Genomic DNA, 27371 nt, shown 5'->3' with positions numbered 1-27371 from the left:
ATTGCCAACCTCCTGTCTGCCTCTCCTGCCTGTCGCGGAGATGGCACGTACAGAAGAAGATATATATATATATATATATATATATATATATATATATATAATATATGTATATATATATATGTATATATATATATATATATATATGTATATATATATTTATATATAACCATAGGAATTATTTGAAAACATATATTTTTTTAAACTTTGCAAATGTTTGTATTAGCTTTAGACGACTTGTTTTTATGTCTATGTGAAATTTTGTAGACGATACGAATAGACAACAATTTTAATTTAATATGCGTTTATTTTAATGTTTTGCTTTCCACTTCGGAAATTGTTCTCAAATTATCGATAAAAAATTCTCAAAAAATCGATATTTTAAGATTGACTTCCGAAGTGAAAACCGAAACGTCAAAATAAATCTATTTTAAACTAAAATTGTGACTAATTTTCAATAAAAACTGTCAATAATATAAAAAGACAACAAGAAAATAGCTTTAGAACATAAAATATAGACAAATTTGCAAAACTATAATACGCAAAAAATATGAGGGGGGCCAAAAAAATCACAAAATGTATTTCTGCTCTCTTGCGGATAAAAAATCGGCTTCTTTTTAATTCATTACTATCTTATTTATATATGATATTCAGCAATAAAACCTCAGTTAAAAATTGAGGCGTTGAGCGCAATAGTGGCCCAACCCACAAATTTTCAGAATTTCACTTTTCAGCAGAAACGGCCTATAAATATTGCGAAGTTTTTAACACAATAACAGCCCAACCCTAATTTAGTTCTCCAGCCGAGAGATGTCAGTGTACTTCACTTTTGCATTTATATCATTTAGACAATTTATAGTGTAAACACAGTTCAAACCACTTTGGGCCACTTTTAGCCACAAAGATAAAAGTCGAAAGCTTACAGGATGACTCCACAAGGTACTTGTTCCAAAAAAGAATAACCGAACAAAGCAGAAACACATATATCACAAAATGTGATGGAGTCGAAGAAAGCTGAGCAAAAATTAAGTCTAATATGTTCGCCTCGATCAAGGAAATTCTTGGAGAAAGAAATATAAATAAAAATAAATCGGTCCCAAGGCGAAGAACTCCATGGTTTTGCGCAGAAATGAAGGAAAAATGTAAAGAAAAGAAAAAAGCTTACCTGAAATACATGTCAACCAAAACACAATGGGCATATCATAATTACAAGACAACTGGAACATGATTTTTACGGTTTGCAAAAGGAAATATGGCGTCTCATAAGAGGTCAAAGAACGGAGGTAAAGGAACTAATATAACCAAAACACATAGAAAAGGATATGTGGCTTATTTACTACCTAAAAAAGTTCTATGCAGAGGAAGAACAAACGACGCTAGAATCAGAAACACCAGAAATTACCACAAATGAAGAACTTAATATAAATGTATAGGAAGGTCGAAAAATACTTGAAAACCTGAAGTATAGAAAAGCACAGGTAAAGACGGGATACCAAACGAATTACTGAAGCATTGTAGAGCAACAATGGCAGAACAATTAACAACATTAATTAATAAAATACAGTAAAAGAAGGAAGAATGGAGAACGAGCAAACTAATTCTATTATTCAAAAAGGAGATTAACAACAGCCAGAATAGTACAGAGGTATAAACTTGTTAAATACTACCCTAACACTTACAACTAAAATTTTACAAGTGCTAATAAATCGGAGGATAAGTTTAGCAAATGAACAACAAGGTTTTCGTAGTGGAAGATCGTGTATAGATGCAATATTCGTTATAAAACAAATTACTGAGAAATTACTAGAGTACAATAGACTAGCATTTCTGTGTTTGATTGACCTAAAGAAAGCGTTTGACAGAGTAAGACTCAAAGACGTAATCCATCTTCTGTATAATAGACAAGTTCCCCTAAATATTATAAAAACTATCGAACACATTTACTAAAAAACAAAATGGAAGTCAGAATAGATGAACAACTTACAGAACCTATTAAAGTATTGAGCCCCATGCTCTTCAATTTAATCATGGATGAAATCATCAAAAGCATTAACAAAGGAAGAGGATACATAATGAGAAGCAAAGAAATAAAAATAATCTTATACGCAGATGACACAATATTGATAGCCCAAGATGAAGATAGTCTGCAAAGACTGGTCCACAGATTTAAAATAAGAGCAAAAGAATTTAATTTGGCAATCTCATCTCAGAAAACTAAAATAATAGTAGTCAGCAAAGAACCAACCAGATGTAAAATAGAAATTAATGGCATCAGTATTGAACAAGTAATGGAAGTAAAATACCTGGGAAGCTGGGAATACTGTCTAGCTATAAAAACCGGGACAAAGAAGTAAGAGATCAAGTACAAAAGATAAATAGACTGATAGGATACCTTAATAACACTATATGGCGAATCAGACACAGTAACACTGAGATGACAATGACATATGCCTCAGAAATAAGACCCTACACAGCCACAACACAAAGGCTACTGAAAACGCAGATATTAGCATACTTAGAAGAATTATATAAAATACGCTGAGGGATCGAAAGAGAAGAGAGGACATTAGAAGAAAATGTAACGTACAGTGTATAAATAAATGGTCACAAAATAGAAAAAAATAATGGAATAACCACATAAGCAGAATGGAACAGACCCGTGTCGTCAAAATAGCAAGAGATAAGTCACCAATGGGCAAAAGGAGTATGGGACGACCGCGCAAAAGATGGAGTGGCAACCTTCCATAGAGCTAATAATCCGACAATAAAAAGCAGAATTGCTTATGAAGAGGAAGAAGAAGAAGAAGAAAATATGAATCAAGTAACAATTCATAAATCGAAGTGACTGGTAACATAGAATGTAAATATGAAATATTAGATAAATATGCCTTAGTTAGAATAAATTTTTATTTTCTTGTTTTAAAGTAGGTAACTCCAATCACTCGATTTAAACACCCACCACGTAGAGTGGGGGAGTACGGATATTAATCTCTGTTGCTACACTGTTGAAATACCTCTCGGAAACAAGAAATTCTGAACCAGGGCTTTCTACTTAACGTTTATGACGTGTAGAAGAAGTCAGAATATTGACCTCACTTTATACTTTAGAGCGTTAGTGAGACTAATGTCGGATTGGGTCGTGTTTGAGGAGGTCTTGCTGGCAGATCATAGGCCCATTATCATCAAGCTGGAGGCTGTTAAGCTCTTTCGAGAGAAGCTCAGCCATAACCTCGTGGTTCTTCTCCCGTGTTGAAGGCGAAGTTGAGAAGATAGAGGTCTCTTTGGATCACTAATCCGGAGCACTGACCTCGACATATGAAGCTACCTGCCTTCTTGTTTAGAAAACTGATGATTCTGCTATTCCCTGATGAACACCTGGTAGAAAGACTTCTTTAAGGAGACTCAGAGGAAATACAAGTCTCTGATTAAGAAGTCAAAGATCTGACTCCGGGGGTGGAAAAGGTGCATTTCCACTGACGAGGAGGTCCTAAGGACACTCTTGTACACTCACTTTCCAGAGGATAAGGATTATGATACTGTCCTAGGTACGATGAATGGGCGAATTTTAGGATGGCGAAGGAGGTAGCATTGTATACGAATAGGTCAATTTTTTTTCTACTTAAGATTTAAAAATGGCTCTTACTTATCGTGAAATTCCGGAAAATGATGATAAAGTAAAATGGTTACAAATACGGTGACTTCGCTATATTAAGGAGAAAACCTGGAACCTTCAAGGAATTAGCAGTATTAAATCCACTTTTTGATAGGAGAAACATCATACAAGAAGATAAATATAAATATCTGCTGTCATTGCTTAATTACATTGCTCCTGTTAATGATCGTTTGTATTTGAAGCTTGTACATAACATACAAGCCGAAGATGGCTTATTTGCAGAGGGAGAAATTGATGATAAAGAGAATAATTAATGCCTATTTTTTTGAGCGTTACAAACTATTTTTGAACGAGTTTATAGGTTTGAAATCATCCGTACTTTCATTTCCGTGAGAATGGGTCATTTACTCTGTGAAAACGCCCCGAAACAGATAAATGCAAAAATGACCCATTTCACAATAAAACTCTTGTTTGCGGTAAAAATTAGCAAACAAACTCATTTTAGTATTCTTTAGTATCCTAATGCATAATATACATAAAAGAAAATCTACAGTAAATCCTGTTTGAACTGTTTAAATTAACGCTTGAAAAACAGAGAAAACTTTGTTCTCGATTTTCTCCTAATTAAATATTATAGGCTTAGATCACTAGATTGTGCCAAACTCCTCAATTATTTTAGAAATTAAAGAATTCCAAAAATATAAACATTAATTGATTATTTCTTGATATGAACAACATGACTCATACAGATCTTTTTGAGCTTTTTGTTCAGCTTCTAATACCGAAATAGTTTTATTAAAATCATCTTTAATTTTGGCTATCTCATTATCCTTCTGCTTTAGCAACCCTTCAAACTTTTTAGTTATTTCAAGATTTCTACTGTCCAGCAACTTTCTCAAATTTTCTAGTTCACTATCATATTTATTTTGACTATTACAGTTGCAAGCAGTAAAATTTTTACTAAGGACTTCAATGGATGCTTCGCATTTGTCCAATCTACTTTGTGTAGCATCGCAGGTGTGTTTTAGTGCTACAATTTCCGTATGTAGATCTCTAACATCTTTCGTTGTATCCTTAGCAGTTTCAGTAAGTTGAAGTAAGCCTTTTGTAAAATTTTCTGTCTGTTTGCTATTTAGTTCTATTTTTAAATTCACGTCTTTCATGTCTGTTCCTAGCTGTCCTAAAGATTGTTTAAATTCAGAAGAAACACCATCTAAAGATTTTTCAAGATTTAAAATACGGTCTTTGTTACTGCTAATTATTTGAACGTTGGATTCAAGTTTTATAGAAAGATTCTTAAGGATTAAATCCACATTACTACTCCTTACATCTAGTTCATTGATTCTTTTAGATAAATCATCTGCTTTGGATGAAATGAATGTCATTTCTGTTGTACATGTTTCATTTAAACTATTAAACGTTTTCAAAATATTTTGGTTACTTAGAGTATAATTCTTCTTTAAATCTACAGTGTCTAAAACTATCTTTTGTATTTCTTTATTGCTATCAGAAATAGATTTATTTACTTCCTTAAAATATGGATCTAGCGCCATAATCATTCTATCCTTGAATGTTTTTTGAATATTGTTAATAACTACTTCAGTGTTAGTGAAATTATTTTTAAATAAGTTTAGTTCATTTTGAATTACGGCTATATTACCCTGAGTCTGTTTTTCTAAATTTTTAAAGGTACCTTCTAACAGTAATATTTTTTTCCAAGAAGAATTTGCTTCTGAGGAAACAAATTCATTTAAGATACTTAGATGTTTATTAATAATTGTTGTGCTGGCATTTATATCCTTATATATATTTTTGGAGAGAGTTTCAATGTCATCTTTAATTTTTTTTACTTGATTTTTTGTATCTGTTAAATGTAAATTATTATTATTTAATTCCTCGTCAATTTTTTTGTTTTCTGTTATAATATTATTTATTTTTTCTCTAAAATCTTTCTCAAATTTTTCAATTTCTGCGTAATTATTTTTACCTGAAGTCATTTCATTAGATATTAGTTCTCTTATATCATCGACTGACTTATTTATGTATTTTTCAAGACTTGCGAAACGTTGTAAGTCATTTTTGTTTTCGTCCTTTAACAATTTTAGCTCCGGCTTAAAATCATTTTCAAAGTTTTTGGTAATACCTTTAATAACTTGATGAAGATTGGTAATGTTTTTAAACACTTCTGTTAATTGAGATCCTGTATTTCTATAAAACAGTTCACTTTCTTTTTTGTATCTATTTATAAGATTTTCAGTAAAATTCTTAGCCTCCTCAGACGTTTGTTTACTTTGGTTTAAAAATTCAAATCTTTTGTTAATATTATCACTAGATGTCAAAAGTGTTGTATTTATTCTTAATACATTGCTTTCTACAACTTTCTGTTCTCGCAAATATTCTTCAACTGTCTTTTTCAAATGATCTAAAGATTGGTGAACATCCTGGACATCTTTTTTACATTCAGCGCTCTTTGTAAATAGTTTTTCAACTGTTTTATTCGTGACATTCAAAACATTTTTTTCAAAGCTATGTGAAAAATCTTGCAATGCGTTATTAACATTGATTAAATTCTTTTTTAATTTTGCTATTTCTTCGCTGTTTGTATGGGTCGCTTTTTCAAACACTGTATTAAACAACCCCAACTTTGTTTGAATATCTTTCATTTTGTCTTCAGATGTCCTTAGTTTATTTATCCAAGAGTTTTCTAAAGATCTTATATCTTTTTCTAGCTTTTCAGATGTACCTGTTATATTTTTAAGTGTCGTTTCCTTGACGTTATCCAATAATTTGGAATAATCTTGTTTAAGTTTGTATACATCATTTTTGAAGTTATCAATTTTGATTTCAGCAAATTTTAGTTTAGGATTAATTTTGACAGCAATTTCGGTTTCTAAGGATGACAGACGTTTACCTAGCGATTTGTCTATAGAAATAATTGTTTTTTCGAGATTTTCAATATCAACCTTCACATTTATATTACTATTATCACTGTTGTTTTTATATTGTTTCAGCTTTGTATCCAGATCCTTAATATCCGTTTTATGTACTACAGAAATTTTATCCAATTCCTGGTTTATTGTCTTTTTTAAATCCTTATAAGAATTCTCTTCTTTTTTTCTCACATTTTGTATTTCATCCAAACAAGTCTTGATCTTGGTATTTACAGGCATGAATAAGGCATCAAGTCTTTTGGAAATACTGGCGTCATTCTGCAATTGCGCATCTTTAATGATTTTACTGACGTTTGCGAGTTTTGCAGTAAAATCTTTAAAGTTGTTATTAGTAGAATTAAAAAAATTATCATGGATTTTTTTCCGTACATTATGATTTTCTTGTAGCTGTTTAATGTTTTCTTCAAGAGATCCGAACCTTTTATTAAAATTATCATGATCTTTTCTAGAAGTTTTAATATGATCATCTTGCCTTAATATATTTGTTTTAATTTCTTTTTGTAGGCTCTCCACTAAAGTTGTAGTTTTTGATTTTAAGCTATCAATGTTTGTAAAACAAGCTTTAGTTTTACTTTTTAAATTATCTATAAGAGGGTTAAAAGTTATGTTGCTAATATGTTCTGCTTTAGTCATTTCTGTTTTCAAATCGTGGCTTAATTTATTTAAAGAATTATAGAGATTTTGATGTTTATTTTCGCTACTAGTTTTGTAACTTTGTAAATCATTTTCAATATTTTTAACCTTTGTATCAACGATGCTAATGTTTACGAGGCAAGCAGCGCTGGATTCTAGAAGGCCTTTTTTAATTCTCGTATCATATGCAATGTTATTTGCAGCAACATCATTTTTAAGTTTGTTAAACTGTACTTGTACTTTACTAACATATGTACCACAGTTTTTACTAGCAGATTCAACAACCGGTTTTAGCTTATTCAAAATACTTTTTTCTAGAGTCACATTTGCAGTACCTGCATTAAGGATTTGAGTTTTAATATTGCCTGAAATATTTTTATAAAAGTTAAGAAATTTTTGGTCTACATCACTTTGCGAATAAAAAGGAATCTTATTAAGTTTATTAAAGTTATTATCGATCGCTTTAATTGCGTTTTCTAAGTCTTTAAAATGTTTTTCCACACCTCCAATTTTAATAAAGATCTTTTCAGACTCCATCCTCTGAGATAGTTTTACAAAATTTTTGTTTGAGTTTTTTAAAGTCTCTACATTTGCTACCAAAGATCTTATCGTAACGTTAGTCTTTCTAAATTCTGCTCCAAACACTGATGCTTGTTTATTTAAATAAGCTTCACTTTTTGAAACTTTCGTTTTCACATCATCTATAGCCAGTTTGTTCTTATTTATATAATTCCGATATACGCTAAAAACTGTTTTTATATTCTCAGCGTCAGCAAAATAGTTGGACAAAAATTGTGCATCAAAATCTAAACTAAGAGATTTTAAATCACAATCTTTTAAAATTTTTTCGCTGACCACACTCTTTGTTGGTAAAAAACTCATTTTAGGTAGAATCCCAAATTCTCGCATTACAGTATTTTTGTTAATATTTTCTATCTCGACTATATATCGCATTTCTTCCGTGAACCATACAACTTTGTTATTACATTTCGAGGTAGTAGTAAGTCTGAGAGAAAATGCCTGGTCTAATCTTGGGGAGTAGTAAAACACGTACTGAAGTTTCTCTGGAATGAATTTCCAAATATCTACTGCAGCAGATAATACTGCTTCCAATTTAGTAGGACATTTTTCTTTGATCATTGGTCCCACATTCCATACAGCTGCATACGTTGGACTTTCCTTGGGATCAAAACAAAAGCCTCTGTTGTAGTTACATTTTGTACCGGATCTAAAAATAAACATAACAGGTTTAAACAGCGAAAAATGTAAAAATATGTGAATAAATAAGTCAAAACTAAGCCAGAGACTAGTTAAAGATTTAAGACTACCACCAAATTTCTCCTTTATTTGATTGCTCATCAGATCATTCCCCTTTCTTCATAGATCTACAAAGCCAAATTCGTAATTATCCTAAACATTTAAGACTTGCAAATAAAGGAAGAAACTGATATAGATATAAAGAAGAAATAAAACATCCATTAACCTAAACTTGCCTCTTAAAAGTGATAGTCATATAGAAAACGCAGTGGCTCATACCATTAGTGCCCAGATTATTTTTTTGCAGTTTTTAATGTGATGCTAATATTTTTTTGGGATCAGTTTTATTAGAAAACATAAAAATAAATGAATTTACGCATTCGGATTTATAAATCACTCAGTATATGATGTTACATATATGTAACGGTATTAGCTGAAGATCTAGGTATGGCAAGAGAGATGGTACAGGAACTCGTTGTGGCTACAGAAACTATAGGTTTAAATATAAATATCTCGAAAACAAAAATCATGACCAATTTGGTACCCAACCAGAACATCAGTATTGGTGGGAAAGAAATAGAACTCGTAGATAGATATAAATACCTGGGACATGAAATAATGATTGGCAGGGATAACCAGACTCATGAACTGAAGAGAAGAATCGGCCTTGGGTGGGCAGAATTTGGAAAACTGAGAGAAACTTTTAAAAGTGAGCTGCCCACATGCCTAAAGAGAAAGGTATTTGACCAGTGCGTCCTCCCAGTCTTGACGTACGGAGCAGAAACACTTACCTTAACAAAAGCAGCAGCTAGCAAACTGAGAGTCACGCAGAGAAGAATGGAATAATGTTAGGAATACCTCTGCGAGATAGAATAACCAACGAAGGCATCAGGAGAAGAACCAAAGTGACTGAAATCATCGAGAATATAGCCAGACTAAAATGGAGATGGGCAGGACACATAACCAGAATGACAGATGGGCGATGGAGAAAGAGGTTATTGGAATGGAGGCCAAGGAAAGACAAGAGAAGCGTCGGTCGACCACCTACAAGATGGACTGACGATTTCAGAAGACTCAATAAAAACTGGATAAGAGCGGCGCAAGATAGACGGGGTTGAAAACATGAGGAAGAGGCCTATTTTCAGCAGTGGACTCTTGAGGCTGGATGATGATGATGATGATCGGTACTAGCTAATGGGTCCAAAAAATAAAAAATATATCTGCAAATAGTTCTATTTATTTAAAAACTGAAAATAATGAAAAAGGAATTTAAACATTTTGGTTTGTATCACACAAACCAAAGGTAATGAAATAATGAGATAACCACTAGGTGTTCCATCCTATCATATCTAATTTCATCGGCTACTCTTTGCGCATTAGAAGATGGAGAAGAGTCCTGCCAGTGCCTTTGGGAGATGGCGAATATTTCTTTAAATAAACTTGCACGATAGCCATTCGAAAGTCTATTTCGGACATCTGAGAGTTGTTTGATTTTCGATACAAACAACACGCGTTATTGACTGAAACATAAAGAAGCCATGCAAACAATGCTCAGTACCATTTTCTGTTTCTAATTTGAATCCTGTACTGTCCGTCATTCTGATCCATTTGATCAGTACCACCCATTTTTTTGTTATACTCTGCAAGTACTGCTGGTCTGCTAATTTGTATGAGTTTTTTTCCTTTTGCGAATAACGTCTAACATTTGTTATTGGATTGATGCCATATCTATTTGAAGCAATGCAAACTACGGAATTATCGACCCACTTAGCTACTAGTACAGCATACGTCTTACTAATAGTACTTTCATAGTATCCCCTTTCCTTTTTCTGAATATCGAATATCTTTTTTAACTAATAAATGACAGCTCCTAGGTAAACGGTTTTCCCTTACAGTCCCTTTGCCTCCGTGGTGCTGCCACCGAGGAATAAATATAATTATATTGAAGGTAGTTGTTTGTTTTCATTTGATTAAGAGTAGATTCAAAGTATTTTCAGAATTTGTTATACAGAATGTCTTAAAATCTTTATAATCATATTTTTGGTAACGTCAAACTTGTTGTAAGTATAAATAAATATTTAATTATTATTCTATGCTTATAAATATCTATATTTTGACATTTCCTCCGTGGTTGGTGTTAGTTGTTGCCCTGGAAACCATCAGGGTCTTCTAACTCTAATGCCACAAATTGGTTGCATTGCTCCTGTAGTGATCCTTTCCCAAGTTAATATGTTCCTTTTCTAACTTGGCTGCACCTTGCTGAAGACGACCAATAGTCAGAAATACGTATATACGGTTGCCTTCCATCGATATACCACTTTGGATTTTCTGTTTTGCGAGACATGCCATTACTTTTTACTTATATATATATATATATATATATATATATATATATATATATATATATATATATATATATATATATATAAATATATATATACTATATCTATAGAGCCATATATGGCCAATAAAAATAAAAATGAACAATTAAGAAAAATATTTCAGTATTGCAACTAACAATTGAATTTATTCATGTTTTGAACAAATATTTATCCAAATCATATTGAAACACATTTTGTAAATTATTTTAAGAAAATATAGACTATTGAATTTACCTTAAGTTTATTCTATTTTGTAACGGGTCTGCATCAGTCATATAACTTTCCAACACAATGGGCGTTTTGTGACCTTTAAGATTAAATACATCGTCATACTTATCCTTAAAAGTTCCTGTTTTAAATGCAGTTAGACAATTGGTGGTAATATCGGAATAAGCATTTTTTGTATCATTAAAGAGGCATCTTAGAACTTGTACTTTTACTTGAGGCACCTTGTAAATGGTTGCACGGCGTCTCACGACTACTGGTCTCGAACATCGCTGGCCAGTTATCTCAATTAGTGTACAGGTAAACAAAAGTGATACCAGTAAAATTTTCATTCTACAAAAATAGTTAAATTTTTATAATTATTTATATATCAGGCGTGCCAAAAGAAGCGGGACGGTAAAATATTTCGCGAAATTTACATCAGATCGAAAAACATAAAAAAGTGTTTAATATTTCTAAAAAAATTATCGAATGACACCAAACACGACCCCTCCAGTCTACCCCTGTGGGTGGGACAGAAAGCAAATTTAAAATCCTAAGTAGGAACCCCCATTTTTTATTGCAGATTTGGATTCCACATAAATAAATTAGTAACTTTTATTCAAAACATTTTTGTCGAATTGTTGATGGATCTTGAAATCCTAGAAAAATTATGGAAACGGTCTAATATCTCTAGAAATACACTTCTTAATTAAAAACCAAAAAGTGATTATTAATTAATTTTAATTAAAAACCCAAAACTTAATTGTGGCGACTGCCAAAAAACTTACATCGGTCAAACTGGTAGAAATTTTAATAAACGAAAAGCAGAACATAAAAGGGCTTTCAATAATAGAAAAACAGATTCTACATACGCACTTCACCTTCTAGATCATAATCATTCTTTTCATGACGAATTTAAAATTCTTCACATTCAAAATAAAGGCCTTAAGCTATCATTGTTAGAATCTATAGAAATCAACAAATTAAAAAACACAGATATAATTCTGAATGACCAACTTGAGACAAACAGTTCTTCCCTCCGAAACCTATTTCATTAGAGACTATAAAGTGTAAACGCATGCCAAAAATAGATCACTTGAGAAAGGCAATTAGCCGAAACAACTGTAGTAATAAGAGTTTAAAATAAATTTTGTGTAAGTTTTGAAAACAAAGTTATCAGTGTTTTATTGTTACATAAAATGAATTTCCATCAAGTAACGGTCGAATCCATTAATTATTTAAAAACCAAAAAAATAACTTTTTATTATTTTTCAAAATTCTATGGAATAACACTATATATGACCCTTCATCCCCACCTCCTGGCGTAGGGCGGTCGCAACTTTGAAATCTTACATGAAAAACTTCATTTTTCATTGCAGATTCGAATTTTGCGTAAAAAAGTAAACAACTTATATCTGATTTTTTTCTATTCACGATAGATGGCGCTGTAGTTGCAGAAAAACAAGTACAGAGTCAGAAGTCAGTACAGGGTGTCCCAAATTGGTATGTTTTGGTATCTTTTGGTATTCTTTTTTTATTAAAGCAACGATTGCCCAATCAAATCATCAATAGCTATCCACATGAAAACGAAAAAATGAAATATTTTCTTTATTAAAATAAGTTTTATAAAACATTATGAAAACTTTTGATAGATATATTATGGAAGAGTTCAGTGCCTCACAATAAATTTTTTAAGGGGGTATCACTAAGGAAATATAATAACAACTTATGTTTTATTTATGAGACACCCTATATATTTTGACATTTTTAGTTTACATTTTTAATTCTCTTGCAGCTAATATCACATATTAGATATCTATTTACGGTCGTTGGGGCTACTCTGCAAAAACATTGTGTATTTGAAATCGCTTTATAGACACTTAGAAACAAAATGCTCAGTAACACACTCTAACATTTTAATATGCGGATAATAATTCTTCACAGTTTTATTTACCCGCAATAAGAAAAATCAACTTAAAAAAAAGGAAATAAGAAATTTACCCGGAACAAAAATTCCTTAACAACCAGAATTAATTTTACAAAAATATTACCATTATAATAAACATAAAACCAAAATATTAAACAACGGAACAGCTAGAATTCATTTTACAAAAATTTAAAAATTAAAATAAATAAAAAGGTGAAAGAAATAATAAGTTAGACTTACTCACAATCAATTTAATTTAACTAATCGGACGACCGGTTTCGCTTTCTATAATATGCAAAGCATCATCAGGTCACGATACAAAGTTAAAATGCTGAAAACAATAATCCCATATTAGGGTGTTGTCTAATAAAGATAAAAAACATAGGTAGGTGATATAAATTATATAAATTACAGTAATTATGCCAATATTACATGTCTGTGGTTTTATAAATGAATAAAAATAATAATAATAAAATGTTTAAGCAGACAAGGTAAGACCCACAAATTGGTAACATCGTCTATTAAACTGTAATGAATCAATAAATAAATAAACATGTAAGTAATGTTTATTTAGTTGTTTATTTATTTATTTATTGATTCATCACAGTTTAATAGACGATGTTACCAATTTGTGGGTCTTACCTTGTCTGCTTAAACATTTTATTATTATTATTTTTATTCATTTATAAAACCACAGACATGTAATATTGGCATAATTACTGTAATTTATATAATTTATATCACCTACCTATGTTTTTTATCTTTATTAGACAACACCCTAATATGGGATTATTGTTTTCAGCATTTTAACTTTGTATCGTGACCTGATGATGCTTTGCATATTATAGAAAGCGAAACCGGTCGTCCGATTAGTTAAATTAAATTGATTGTGAGTAAGTCTAACTTATTATTTCTTTCACCTTTTGAAATGGACTCACACAAGCAACACATTCATGATTAAAATAAATGTTCAAAATGCCCCCCGTTTTGTTATAATAATAATTAACATCTTGTTTAAAAATCGCCAAACAAAAAAATCTGGAGGATTTAGTTCTGGTAGACAAGGACTCTAAGTTCCAATCCACCAATTATAATATTTTTCATTTAAATAATTTTCAACGATTTCGGAATTAAGGGCAGATGCTCCATCTTGTTGAAATAAAAATATATTCCTCTCGGCCAAATATTTCTCATCAAACATGTTCAAATCATTTATCATCAAATATATGATAAACTAATTTATTATGCTTGACAAAACACTAATATTAAAATCGAATCTCCCTTACCTCCAGATCCCCTGAACTAGGTGAGGATTTGAGTCATTCCAGTATAGTTCATTGTGTCAGTTCAATATTCCTGCACTGAATGCGAGCTTCGTCGTAAAATATTACCTTTACTATTACCTATTACCTTTTAATGTAACCTACTGTAAGAAATGAACGTGTTACAAAAGGTAACAATATGTTATTTTAGATAAAAAATAAAGCAATTTACGGAAATCTAAACTTCCAAATTAACTTATTTAAAAGTAAAATTGTGGCTTATTCCCAATAAAAAATAGTAAATTGTATTTTCACAAAAACTAGCTTCAGAACAATAATACAAAAAAGAAGGCAATAATATTATATCGGATAAAAAAAATTATGAATGGAAACGAAAAAGGTACCGTAATTTCGGGTGACTTTGGCCCGCCAGGGTGACTTTGGCTCATTTTGGGAAAAAGATATTTTAGTAACTAGTGCGTATGTACAATATATTATCATGTAAATTTCATTATACCTCACCATAAGTAACATATTAACTTTAGGAAAATTTTAATAAATCACGGTAATACTGGTTATAATAAGAAAAAAATGAATTTTTAAAATATAGCCATTTTAGGTAAGAGTTCTTGACTGTAAAAATTGGTTGGCAACCAATAATACTTCCAAGAGTAAGATTAATTGCATAGCTGCACATTGAATATCTGTGAATTCTTACCCGCCTGGCGTCAGTATTTCAGTCTAAACGTAGATGCTAATAACGTCGGTTGTTATTTGCAAAGTGGTACAGAATTTAACGGTTTTCTGGTGACTTTGGCCCAGTTTGTTGAATCTTGGATTTTGGTTATTCGTTGGTTCTAAATTTAAATTGAAGTAAGTAAATGCTGATTTTTAATTTGAATTTAGCCTTGTAACAACTGCAGAGTTTGTTAACTGTATAGAACTAACGACTTTTTTTTAGATGCCCTCAAATTACAAACGTGTTGCTGGTAGTAGAAATTATGGAAATTACACGGCAGACACAGTAGAAAGAAGTCCTATCTCAAAGAAAAGCTGCAATAGAATTCGAAGTGCCAATAAGTACTTTAAAACTTGGCAAAATTGAAGTTTGTGGCAATGGCCCGAAGTCAACGTAAGAAAATCCTACCACCTGGGTAATATTGATTTCACATAGCCATTGGAACTTGGACATAACCGATATTTCTTTCCAGATTTAAAAACAAGCTTGTAAATTGTTTTATTGTTCATTTTTTGTTTAAAAATGATGTTCTTTGTAAACCGAGGGTCCTATGTAGAATTTCATTTTAGTTTTAGTTTTTTTTGTTTGAAATTTAAATAAATATTTTTTTAACTAATAAAATGTTTATTTATTATTCATCTTGTAGGGTGACTTAAGCCCATACACTAATAATCACTGAGAATTAATGAAAAATGTAGCTTGAGACAAAGTCACCCGACATCAGCGCATTTTTATTTTTTTTTGTAATAAAGTAAGCGCTTCGTTGTGTTTTAGTGTAATTTTTGTAAAAAAGTAGTTAAAGACTCAAATACAAATAAATTAAGAAATATACTTTTATGTATTTAGAAATCTACGTTCAAACTTCGAAAGTGAGTCAAAGTCACCCGAAATTACGGTAATAAAGTACAGTATGTTCTATTTCGTGAGAATTTTATTTGTAATATGGAATCAATAGTTTAAAAATAATAATTCACTTTGAACCAATAATAAGCAGTTAAGTATTTATTTTACTTTAAAATTAGGTAGCTACTGATTTTATTTTTACTAAATGAAACTGTAAAGGGATTAGTATCCTCATAATAAAATGTTAAAATGTGTTACCATACGTCAACTATAAACATTTTATTTGTATAGTAGCTTTAAAAACTGTAAATTGGTATATAACATGTAATATCGTGAAAGGGAATTTAAAATGTAAACGAAAAATGTCAAAATATATAGCGTTTCCCATATAAAAAAAATAAGTTGGTATAATTATATTATATTTACTTAGTGAGACATCCTAAAAAAAATTCTCGTGCGCCACTGAACTCTTCCATAATGTAGCTATAAAAATTCCTATAAAGATATTTAACTCTGTCGTTTTCGACATTTTTCAATAATCGCCCTGTATCTAGCTAATGTGGTGAGCTATTATCTATCCTCTCTAGTTTTCGGTATATCCTGCAAAACATACCAATGTTGGACACGCTGTACAGTATCGGAAGTGTGCAAAATAATTTTTATGGTAGTGAATATAGTTTTTTACGAAGAATCTAAATTTGCTATTAAAAAAGGAAGTTTCCATTTAAGATTTCAAAGTTGCCCCCCTCACCCCCAGGAGGTATTGGTGAGGAGTCGCATTTAGTGTCATTCGACAGATTTTTGAAAAATATTAAAAATGTCTTTTTTGTTGTTTTATTTAGAAGTGTGTTTTTTAAAATATTAGAGCGTTTCCATAATTTTCCTTCCTAGGATATAAGTATAAATCGTATTTTCCCGATTACAACGCCACTAATGTGATTTTCGAGATAACTGTTTTGGATAAGGGCTTGTTTTAAATTAGAGAGCTTAGCGGGTCTACTTGGATTATCATCCAGATCAATACTCCTTTGCGATGATGCAAGTAGACCCACCGAACTCTCTAGTTTAAAACAAGCCCTCATCCAAAACGGATACCGCGAAAATCACATTAATAGGAGCATAGGAGGTGCGGCATACCGTTACTTCTACATGGAGACCTCTTATTAAGAAAATATCGTCCGCTCCACCCATCAATCAAAAACCAACTGTCAGAAATGTTCGCGCCAACCTCCGCGCCAATCACCGTGCCAATCTCCACGCTAACTTCCACGCTAATTTTCACCTAAGCCACGTCACCTTCGACAGTATAAATGAACCGTCCTCTGTTCTCTATAGCAGTATTGCATTGGTTAGTAATCAGTGTACTAGTGTCTGGGGGCTTGGAAAACTGAGACCCCGGAAGTGCTGAAGAAGACTATATATTAATTCTTGTAATAGTATTATTCTTAGACAGATAAACCCTTAGCAATATTGACTGAAGATTTTTAGAAAGTGTAAAGAGTAGAGAGTAGATGAGAGTGGCACAGAAATGGCAAAGGAAATATAAAGAAAGTTTTTAAAATTTATAAAGAGCGCAGGATGTTTTGGTGCAATTTAATGAAAGGACAAGGTTGGTATAAGGGTCCCAAGATCTAATGACAGATAGTATCTCGTATTATTAAAGAAGGGGTGAAGTAATAGTTGGTATGTTCTAATATGGAGGATCAATACTAATTAAGTAATTGAAAAACTTGTAACAAGAAAGGTGGCGACAAGAAAATATACAGAAAAAAATGAATCGAAATGTCACTGTGCACAAGTAAATAAAAAGGAAAAAAAATTGCAATAGCTAATAGGAATACTCGTAGTACGACTAAATGCTGCATGTAAAACAATAGGTAATAAAAATGGATACTTTTCTTGCAGTCCGTAATACAAACAAAAAGCCGCGAATATGGGAAACCTGCAATACAAAGGCCTATTCATCAACTGTAAACAAGCGCTTGACAGAGTAAAATGAACAGAAATATACAATGCACTACGCCCAATAGCAAAAAAAAAACAAAAAATTAATAAGAATAAAACACTGTGACTCCGAAAAACAAACAATAGGGTAAACAAAATGGAAAATAATAATGAAACAGATGATATTGAAGCCAGTAAGAGGGTACGACAGGGGGATACATTTTCATCACTACTGTCCAGTATACTTCTTGAAGCTATCATCAGAGAAGCCGAAAACAATAGTTCAGGACATATATATCAACGTATATCTTTGACAGCAAGAAAAACAAATGAGAAAATACTAAGGAGGTTCAAGAAAGATAGAGAATTGCAAAATAGTGTGTGTTAATCACCGGAAAATGTCTTTAATTGGGACATATAGTGAGGGAAAATCGATATAGAATACTACAACTGATCCTTAAAGGCAAACTGGAAGGCAGTAGGAGTGTAGAAAGAAAACAGGTTTTTTGGTTAAAAAACATTCGTGAATATGTTCACATAAACTGTGAACATTTAATATTGCAGGACATTTAATATTACACATTTCAATTGTACTTATTGGAGTATTATGCAATGATTTTGAGATATTTATATAACTGAGTAATCGCTTGGATGGAATTCCCCTTCATATGGACCCAACAGAAACCGACCCAGGGAGAGTCTGACCAAGTTACGGCTCCGGCTACACCTGTCAATACGTGCTCAACACAAGAAAAGAAATAAAAAAATCAATTTATTAGAAGAAGACTCAATAAAAGACCTATATAAGCGAAGATTGGACCAAAAGCTAGAAGAGTTTCGGTATGAATCATTAGAACAAACATACGAACACATAAAAACCTGCATGAAGACAGCAGCCCTAGAAGCTCTTGGAGAAGCGGACCAAAAATACACCCACCAAACTACGAAATTAACCGAACACACACTAACATGCATAAAAGAGAAAAAAGAACTTCATATAAAATACCTGAACACAAAAAACTATGAGGACTTGGAACTATACAGAAAAAAAATAAAGAAGTGAAAAGAAAAGTAGCAAATGAAAAAAATGAAAGATGGGAAAAAACATGCACAGAGATAGAACAGCACATAGGAGGAACGAGAAATTCAGAGTCATGGCGCATCTTAAAATCGCTTCAAAGAAATAAGACAGAGAAAGTCAAGATCGGTCAAATCAAAGAAAACGAATGGCAAGAATACTATTAAAAATTGCTAACCGAAGACCGCCCCGAATTCAAACAATCAGAAATAGACGGAATAGAAATCTACACACATGACGAAATCGAATTAAGCCTAGTAGAGGTAAAAAGAACGATCAAAACTCTAAAGAACAAAAAAGCAGAAGGTCCCGGCGGAATACCAAATGAATTGATAAAAAACGGATCGGAAAAGTTATTCCGTATGATACATAAAATGTTTGAGAGAGCACTGAATGGAGAAGACTTACCGGCAGAATGGACCCAAGCATATATGACATCAATATACAAGAAAGGAAATAGAAAAAACTGCAAAAACTATCGGGGAATCAGCATTATATCGTCTATAGGCAGACTGTATGGAAAGACCATAAAGGAAAAATTAGAAATATATGTACAAGATAAAATTGGAGAAGACCAGGCAGGTTTCACAGCGGGGAAAGCATGCTTAGATCACATTTACACGGTCGAACAACTAATAGAAAAAAGAATGGCCAAAAAATAGATCCGTCCATCTGGCTTTTGTTGATCTTAAGAAGGCATATGACTCAATACCTAGAACCAAGCTATGGGAAGCAATGGAAAACATCGAAGTTCCACGAAGATTAATAAACGCGGTAAAAGCACTCTACAAGAATAACGAAGTAGCTATCAAAACGGGCAATAGAATATGCAGTCCATTTAAGACGACAAAGGGACTACTACAGGGTTGCTCCACATCCCCCACCCTGTTCAAAATATTCCTGGAAAAAACCCTGAAACCATGGAAAAGAAAGTGCGAAGGAATGGGTATACCAGTAAGGAACGAATATCTATATACGCTAAGTTTTGCCGACGACCAAATAGTGATCGCACAAGACGAGGATGACCTCAGTTTTATGATGAGAAAACTGGAGCAGGAATATACAAAGAATGGGATGGAAATAAACCTAAAGAAAACTGAATACCTAACAACGGAGAATACAGAAATAAAACAGCTGGAAATAGACGAAGGTAAACAAATCAAAGGAACAGACAAGTATAAGTATTTAGGTTTCATAATATCAAACAAAGGAACAACGGAGGAAGATATAAAAAATAGACTAGGACAAACAAGAGACTGCATACGAAAATTGAACCCGGTACTATGGAATAAGAACATCAGCATGAAAACAAAGAAAAAAATATATAATACCATGACAAGAAGTATCCTCACTTATGGGTGTGAAAATTGGACAATAAATAAGAAAACCAAAAACAAAATAAGAGCAACAGAGATGGAATTTCTAAGGAGAAGCTGCAGAGTAACAAGAAGAGATAGGATAAATAACATGGAGATTAAGAGGAGAATGGGCATGAACTCCGACATAATAGACTACATCGAACAGAAGAGGTTAACCTGGTACGGACATGTCAGAAGAGCAGACCAAAATCGGTGGATAAATAGAATAACAGAGTGGAGCCCGATAGGAAGAAGAAAGAGAGGCAGACCCCGAAGATCTTTCAGAGATGAGGTGGACGAAGCAATGAGTAGAAGAAACCTACAGGAAGGGGACTGGCTAAACAGGAAAAATTGGAGAAAACGGTTGAGTGAAGGAATACAGTGAAAACTGTGGAAATCCTTGAAAAGCCATGAAGCGTGGCCGGGTCAGCGAATATATATATATATATATATATATATATATATATATATATATATATATATATATAAGAGAAAGAACAAAGAAGTACTTGTGACTCGTTTGGAAAAAATATATAAATGTTTTGGATGGGTTGGAGTCAATAAAAGGGCTATTGGTTAACTATTTTTTATCTCGAACTTTCCATTGTGTTTACAATTATTATCAAGAGCTGCAAAAAATACAAAATATCTTACAAAGTTGAACTAGAAAGAAAAACAATTTTTTTTGTTAACTCACCAAATAAAATTAGTTTGGTTAATAAAATTGCTGCTAACATATTTCAAAAAGAATTAATATAAAAATTTTCTTATCTAATAAATGTTTCTCTCAAATTTTAATATAATTTTGAAAAAGTTTCTTAATACAAAAACAATTGAATTTATAAATAAGTTACAATTAAGCCTCAATGTCATAAACATGCTCCGGAAACTTATATGCATGACCTTGGAACATTCCCCCATCACTTTGACCCCAGCCAGTTAATAAAGAGAAATGATAGCCTATCTCTCTCACGAAGACTTTAACCAATCATTTATTTTAACACAATCTCGGGTGTCACAAATAAAATATTCAAACCAAGCTTAATTCCGCAATGTCAATTCTGTCAAAAGTAACGACAGAATTGTTCGTTTACAAGCTTTCAATTTTATTTTATTATCTTTAACTTTCGTTTGCATTTATTCTTAGTAATTTTAATTTAAGTTGGTTACTTAGTTTTTAAAGTTTAGTTTTAGTTACCCATTGTAGCAAAGAATTTTTGTGTTGTGCTAGTAAAAAAAACTAAACATGGTGAATAATTGTATTGTTCCGTTGTATACAAATTATGGAACAATTACAAAAAGGATAATGATACTAAGTTGTCATTAGTTCGGCTAATGGATAAGTCCACAGTCAAAAGAAATCAACAGCACACACACTAAGTTGTCAAATCGTAAGTTGTCAGGAAGCAAACAATAATAGTATTTAACATTTTTTTCTGAAAATATCAAGTGTAATCAATATGATGTAATTAGTTTATAACTGTTTTATCTTAAACAACAAATAAATATACGTATATCTAGAAAAAATTTTGCATTTTTATATTACTTTTATTTTTTATTAATAAGATATTTTCCAGTAAATTTTAATTAGTAACGAAATAGCCCGCAAGAGGCGCTAAAGGGTATGTATGTAAGGGGTGTCCATTTGAATTTCCTGCTAAAAGATGATTAGTAATGACCCCAGTCGCAAGTGGTGCTAATGAACGAAATTTATACATTGAGTTGCCTATCTATTTCTATATACTATATTATTTATCTATGGTCATAAATGCCAACTTAAAATTTTTATTTTTGACAATTATATTGCCAAAAATAAAATTTTGTTTAAAATTTTTTTTTTGTTTAGTAACAAAAAAGAAGAAAATTAAATCAAAATGTGATATTTTACTTGTTTCATATATAAACTACAAATAAGTAATATAATTATAAATTTTACTTAGATTTTGAATTTCTGATCTTTAGTTTAAATTATTATCACTTTTGCTAATACAAACCATTTCCAAAAAAGTCCTTTCGAATTTATTACTTTCACTCCACAAAATTTTAATGTTATCAAATTCCATAATATGGTCTTTATCTTGTGCTTTGGCAGAACATGTAATCGATAAAGACCATATTATGGATTTTGATAACATTAAAATTTTGTGTAGTGAAAGTAATAAATTTAAAAGGACTTTTTTGGAAATGGTTTGTATTAGCAAAAGTGATAATAATTTAAACAAAAATCAGATATTCAAATTTTAAGTAAAATTTATAATTATATTATTTCTTTATAGTTTATATATAACCAGTAAAATATCACATTTTGATTTAATTTTCCATATACAGTAGACTCCCTCTATAACGAGAACTGAAATGACAGACTAATTACCTCGTTATAAGCCGATCTCGTTATATCAGAGAATAATAATACTGTGCATACATATGAATCTGTAGTTTTCTAAACCATTAACTTCCTATAGTGAAGCCATTCGGAGCAATATAAGATGCTAATAAATATTGTTTGAATTTCGTTTTTGAAAAAAAGTTATTTACTTTTATTGTTAATGAAATATATTAAAACATAAAAGAGTTGTTTACTTTTATTATCAATGATATACGTTAAAAAAAAATCTGTACTTATATTTTTTTCCAACTACATAATGTATAAAGCGTATTTTCAAGGATAACATAAACTATTGCTTCTACAATTTTAAGAACTCTGTCATTTTTAACTGCTTTAAATGGTCCAGTATTATTCTAGCATATTTTTTCTAAAGATGTGAAACAGTTGTACAATATACTCCCTTTATAACGAACACGGTTATTACGAGGTTTCGCTTATAACGAGGTACATTAGATGTCCCGTGAAATTTCTATTGAACTATAACCCTTTATAACGAGGTAAATTTGCTTATAACGAGAGAAAATAAGATTGTAAAACGTGTTTTTTACGTTTTGGCCCGGCCGTAGCTATAAATAAATACCCTTTTTAACTGCGGGCCGCCCGCAATAAACTTCTTACAATTTATGATTCTTAGTCGGAAATGTAAAATTTATGATTCACAAGTGTCATTGTATTGGGTTGACCATTCACACCTAATAATATGGGTTCTAATAGACAAGATGTGGAAAGTGTTTTAAAGGTTGTCAGAAACTTTATCCAAGGACAAAACGCAAATGAAGAAGCATAAAACTGTTTCACATCTTTAGAAAATATGATAGAATACTGGACAATTTAAAGCAGTCAAAAATGACAAAATAACTTTATACGCTTTATACATATTTACAGAATACAGATTTTTTGTTTTAACATATATCATTGACGGTAAAAGTAAACAACTCTTTTTTGTTTTAATGCATTTCATTGACAATAAAAGTAAACAACTTTGTTTTAAAAACGCCATTCAAACAATATTTATTAGCATCTTATATTGCTCCGAATGGCTTCACTATAGAAAGTTAATGTTTTAGAAAACTACATATTCATATGTATGCACAATATTATTGTTGTTGGATATAACGAGATCCGCTTATAACGAGGTAATTAGTCTGCTATTTCAGTTCTCGTTATAGAGGGAGTCTACTGTATTTATTCATTGTAAAGAAGTTTATTGCGGGCTGCAGTTAAGGTTATTGAGGGGCTGTTTGAAAAGGTATTTATTTATGGCCACGACCGGACCAAAAACATAAAAAACACGTTTTTGGATCTTATTTTCTCTCGTTATAACCAAATTTGCCTCGCTATAGACGGTTATAGTTCAATAGAAATTTCACGGGACATCTAATGTATCTCGTTATAAGCGAAACCTCGTAATAACCGTGTTCGTTATAGAGGGAGTATACTGTATTTGTTACATTTTTTCAGACATCTATTAATGGTGAATAAATCTTCTTATTTTTTGTTACTAAACAAAAAAGAATTTTTAAACAAAATTTTATTTTTGGCAATATAATTGTCAAAAATAAAAATTTTAAGTTGGCATTTGTGACATTGAGGCTTAATTGTAATTGGTCGCTATTCTAACTTATTTATAAATTCAATTGTTTTTGTGTTAAGAAACTTTTTCAAAATTATATTAAAATTTCAGAGAAACATTTATTAGATAAGAACATTTTTATAATAATTCTTTTTGAAATATGTTAGCAGCAATTTTATTAACCAAACTAATTTTATTTGGTAAGTTAAAAAAAAAATTTCTTTCTAGTTCAACTTTGTAAGATATTTTGTATTTTTTGCAGCTCTTGATAATAATTGTAAACACAATTGAAAGCTCAAGATAAAAAATAGTTAACCAATAGCCCTTTTATTGGCTCCAATCCATCCAAAACATTTATATATATATATATATATATATATATATATATATATATATATATATATATGTACTGAGAAATCACTAGAGGATAATAGACCAGCATCTATGTGTCTGGTTGTCTTAAGCATTTGACCGAGTAAGACTCTGTAATCCATTTTCTGTATAATAGAGAAGTTCCTTTTAATATCATAAAAACTACTGGAAACATCTATCAAAACAACAAAATCGAAGTCAGAATAGATAAACAAGTTACAGAACCTATAAAAATAGACAGCGGAATTAGATTCATTGAGCTCCACAAGGAAACTAAGTTCCAGTAGCTGGCTATATACAATGTATCACAAAAAATTTATTTAAAAATCCTTTATAAAAGGTATATAATTAAAATACTCAATCGGGCTACATCACAAAACGTTTTCGGAATCCATATTCCATCATCAGTGTGTCTAGGTGTACATGTTTTGAGCCACAAAATACTTGGGTGAAAACCCGTTAAATTTGAATTTAGGTTAAATTATTGGATCTTATATGTTATGATGTTAAAGTTACAATTAGAATTGATAACCTGGCAACGTAAGACTACAGGAGGTTGCTGGTCATGAGACAAAGTGTGTACGAGGACTTCTTGATAGCAACTCAGTTTCAGAGATGACAATCTCATCTTTAAAAACTAAAACAATAGTAATCATCAAAGAACCGATCCGATGTAAAATAAAAATTGATGGGATGAGCATACACAAGTAATGGAAATAAAATACCTTGGAACCATACTGTCCAGTTGTGGAGACCTAGGTAAAGAAGTGAAAGATCAAGCACAAAAAACAAATAGACTGGCAGGATGCCTTAATAACACTATACTAGTGTGGCGAAACAGACACATTAACACTGAAATAAAGGCAAGAATTTATGAAGCCAGTGTAAGATTACGAATATCCATACAGAATACGTATGGTTCAGAAATAATACCCAATTCAGCCACAACACAAAGGCTACTGGAAACGGCAGAGATGAGAGTACTGAGAAGAATTACAGGAAATACGCTGAGAGATAAGAAAATGTAACGTACAGTGTTTAAACGAATAGACACTAAATAGAAAAAGAATGAAATAACCACATAAGCAAAATGATGGAGACCCGTTAGGTTAAAATAACAAGAGATAAATCACCAATTGGCAGAAGAAGTATCAGATGACCAAACAAAAGATGGATTGACAACCTTCAATAGAGGGATTTATCCGCCAATAAACAAACAGAATTGCTTATAAATAGAAAGAAGAAGGGGAAGATTGATTAAAGATTGATCAATATATCAAGATATCACTTATCAAGACTAAAAGAAAACACAACATTCGCTAATTAAATTCGAGATAATAAATGAAGCATGAAGTTTAAAGCACATATTGCTTACCTATGTCTTCTTCCAATTATAAGCACTTCAAACTAAATATTGTACATTTTGGATTGTATATTTTCTTAAAAATACCAATCCCTTCCAATTTAATAAATAAAAATGGTCCTTTTATCATACTTGGTTTTCTATAATTCCGGTGGTTAAATATATCTTAACTGGATAACTGACACGATAACAGTAAATTGATGAATATTTTTGCAGGAATATTTTTAAATAAAAAAATTGTGGTTTACAAAAGACCACAAATAGAAGTAGTTGATTATATAACGAATATTCTCTTCCCGTCACTTAATAAGAGTAACAAAACTTGCTTATAAAATATGTATATTGTTGTCACATTAATTTTTTCTTTTTAAATACGAATCATGTACAACGTAACGTTAGGATCATACATATGATCCTAAAAAACCATATGAAAAATTATGAAATCTTTTATATTTCTCACAATCTTCAAATATTCATCACGAACTCCTTTTTCGTATTGAGAGCTCCACACAGAACCTCTCGAGGAACTCTCTCGTATGTAAACTTTGTACATAAATTTGTTTATGGATTTTTATACTGACTGCGATATAAAATCAAAATGGAATTGGGCTTTTTAAAACTAATTAACTTAAGCTTACATCTCATGTTTTTAATTTTTTTAAATTCGATGTCCAACTTATTGAAAAATGGCCTCGAAAAACGCTAAATATTCCTTTTTTTTTAAATATAATATCATACGAGAGAAAATTTTGCCGAAAATATTTTCGAATGGTATGAAAGTTTCTTAATATTGTTCTGAAGCTATTTTCTTGTGGCATTTTAAATTAATTTATATTTAAATGGGAATAAGCCACAATTAAAGGTTAAAATACGTTTATTGACGTTTCAATTTCCACTTCGGAAATCGTTCTCAAAATACAAACATTAGTAAATTGTTTATTGTAAATGTAAATTTACTAATGTTTGTATTTTGAGAACGATTTCCGAAGTGGAAATTGAAACGTCAATAAACGTATGTTAACCTTTAATTGTGGCTTATTTCCATTTAAATATAAATTAGTATGAAAGTTTGTTGCCTGGCAATTTTCGCGAATTAAATTTTGACAGTTAAATCACGAGACGTCTCTGTCGAGTGATTTTGTCAAAATTTCATAAGCGAAAATTGACAAAAGGCACTAAACTTGAATAAAACCAAAAGTGAATTTTGGTTATAAATAAATATAATCTTAATATCAACTAAACATAATCTTAATTTATTTGTTAAAAATAATGATAATCAGATTGTATATGGTGGTCGGAAAATAGAGAGATTGTATTCTAATTAATTAATACTAATATCAATACGCAATCATTATATGAAAAAATATTTTTTGAGAAAAATCTCAATAACTGTAATTAAAATAGGCGGTTAATGAAACCTTACGATAGTCAAAAACTTAGTTTTCTCTTTCGTAGGGATAATTCATACTATATATACTTCTTATAGA

At 31.0% G+C, this 27371-nt stretch overlaps 2 protein-coding genes across 3 annotated transcripts in view; one reads left to right on the top strand and one right to left on the bottom strand.

The window, feature by feature from the left end:
* LOC140439845 (uncharacterized) overlaps positions 1-27371 on the top strand; it is a 102664-nt gene that overhangs the window by 14193 nt on the left and 61100 nt on the right. The gene's annotated exons all lie outside the window — the stretch shown is intronic.
* On the bottom strand, positions 158-26049 carry LOC140439843 (uncharacterized). Of its 2 annotated transcripts, none has more exons than XM_072529998.1 (3): positions 25897-26049; positions 11067-11390; positions 158-8422 (listed from the first exon to the last, which is right to left on the bottom strand). In XM_072529998.1, the coding sequence occupies exons 2-3, from the start codon at positions 11387-11389 to the stop codon at positions 4318-4320; spliced, it is 4428 nt and encodes a 1475-aa protein (XP_072386099.1). In that variant the 5' UTR covers position 11390; positions 25897-26049; the 3' UTR covers positions 158-4317. The 2 variants fall into 2 exon arrangements, with proteins under 2 accessions (XP_072386099.1, XP_072386100.1); XM_072529999.1 differs by lacking the exon at positions 25897-26049 and adding an exon at positions 20888-21019.

The sequence above is a fragment of the Diabrotica undecimpunctata genome, chromosome 4, assembly GCF_040954645.1.
Source record: "Diabrotica undecimpunctata isolate CICGRU chromosome 4, icDiaUnde3, whole genome shotgun sequence".
Taxonomy (NCBI): Eukaryota; Metazoa; Arthropoda; class Insecta; order Coleoptera; family Chrysomelidae; genus Diabrotica; species Diabrotica undecimpunctata.
The sequence above is the reverse complement of the archived record's forward strand: the minus strand, read 5'-3'. Positions and strand labels throughout refer to the sequence as shown.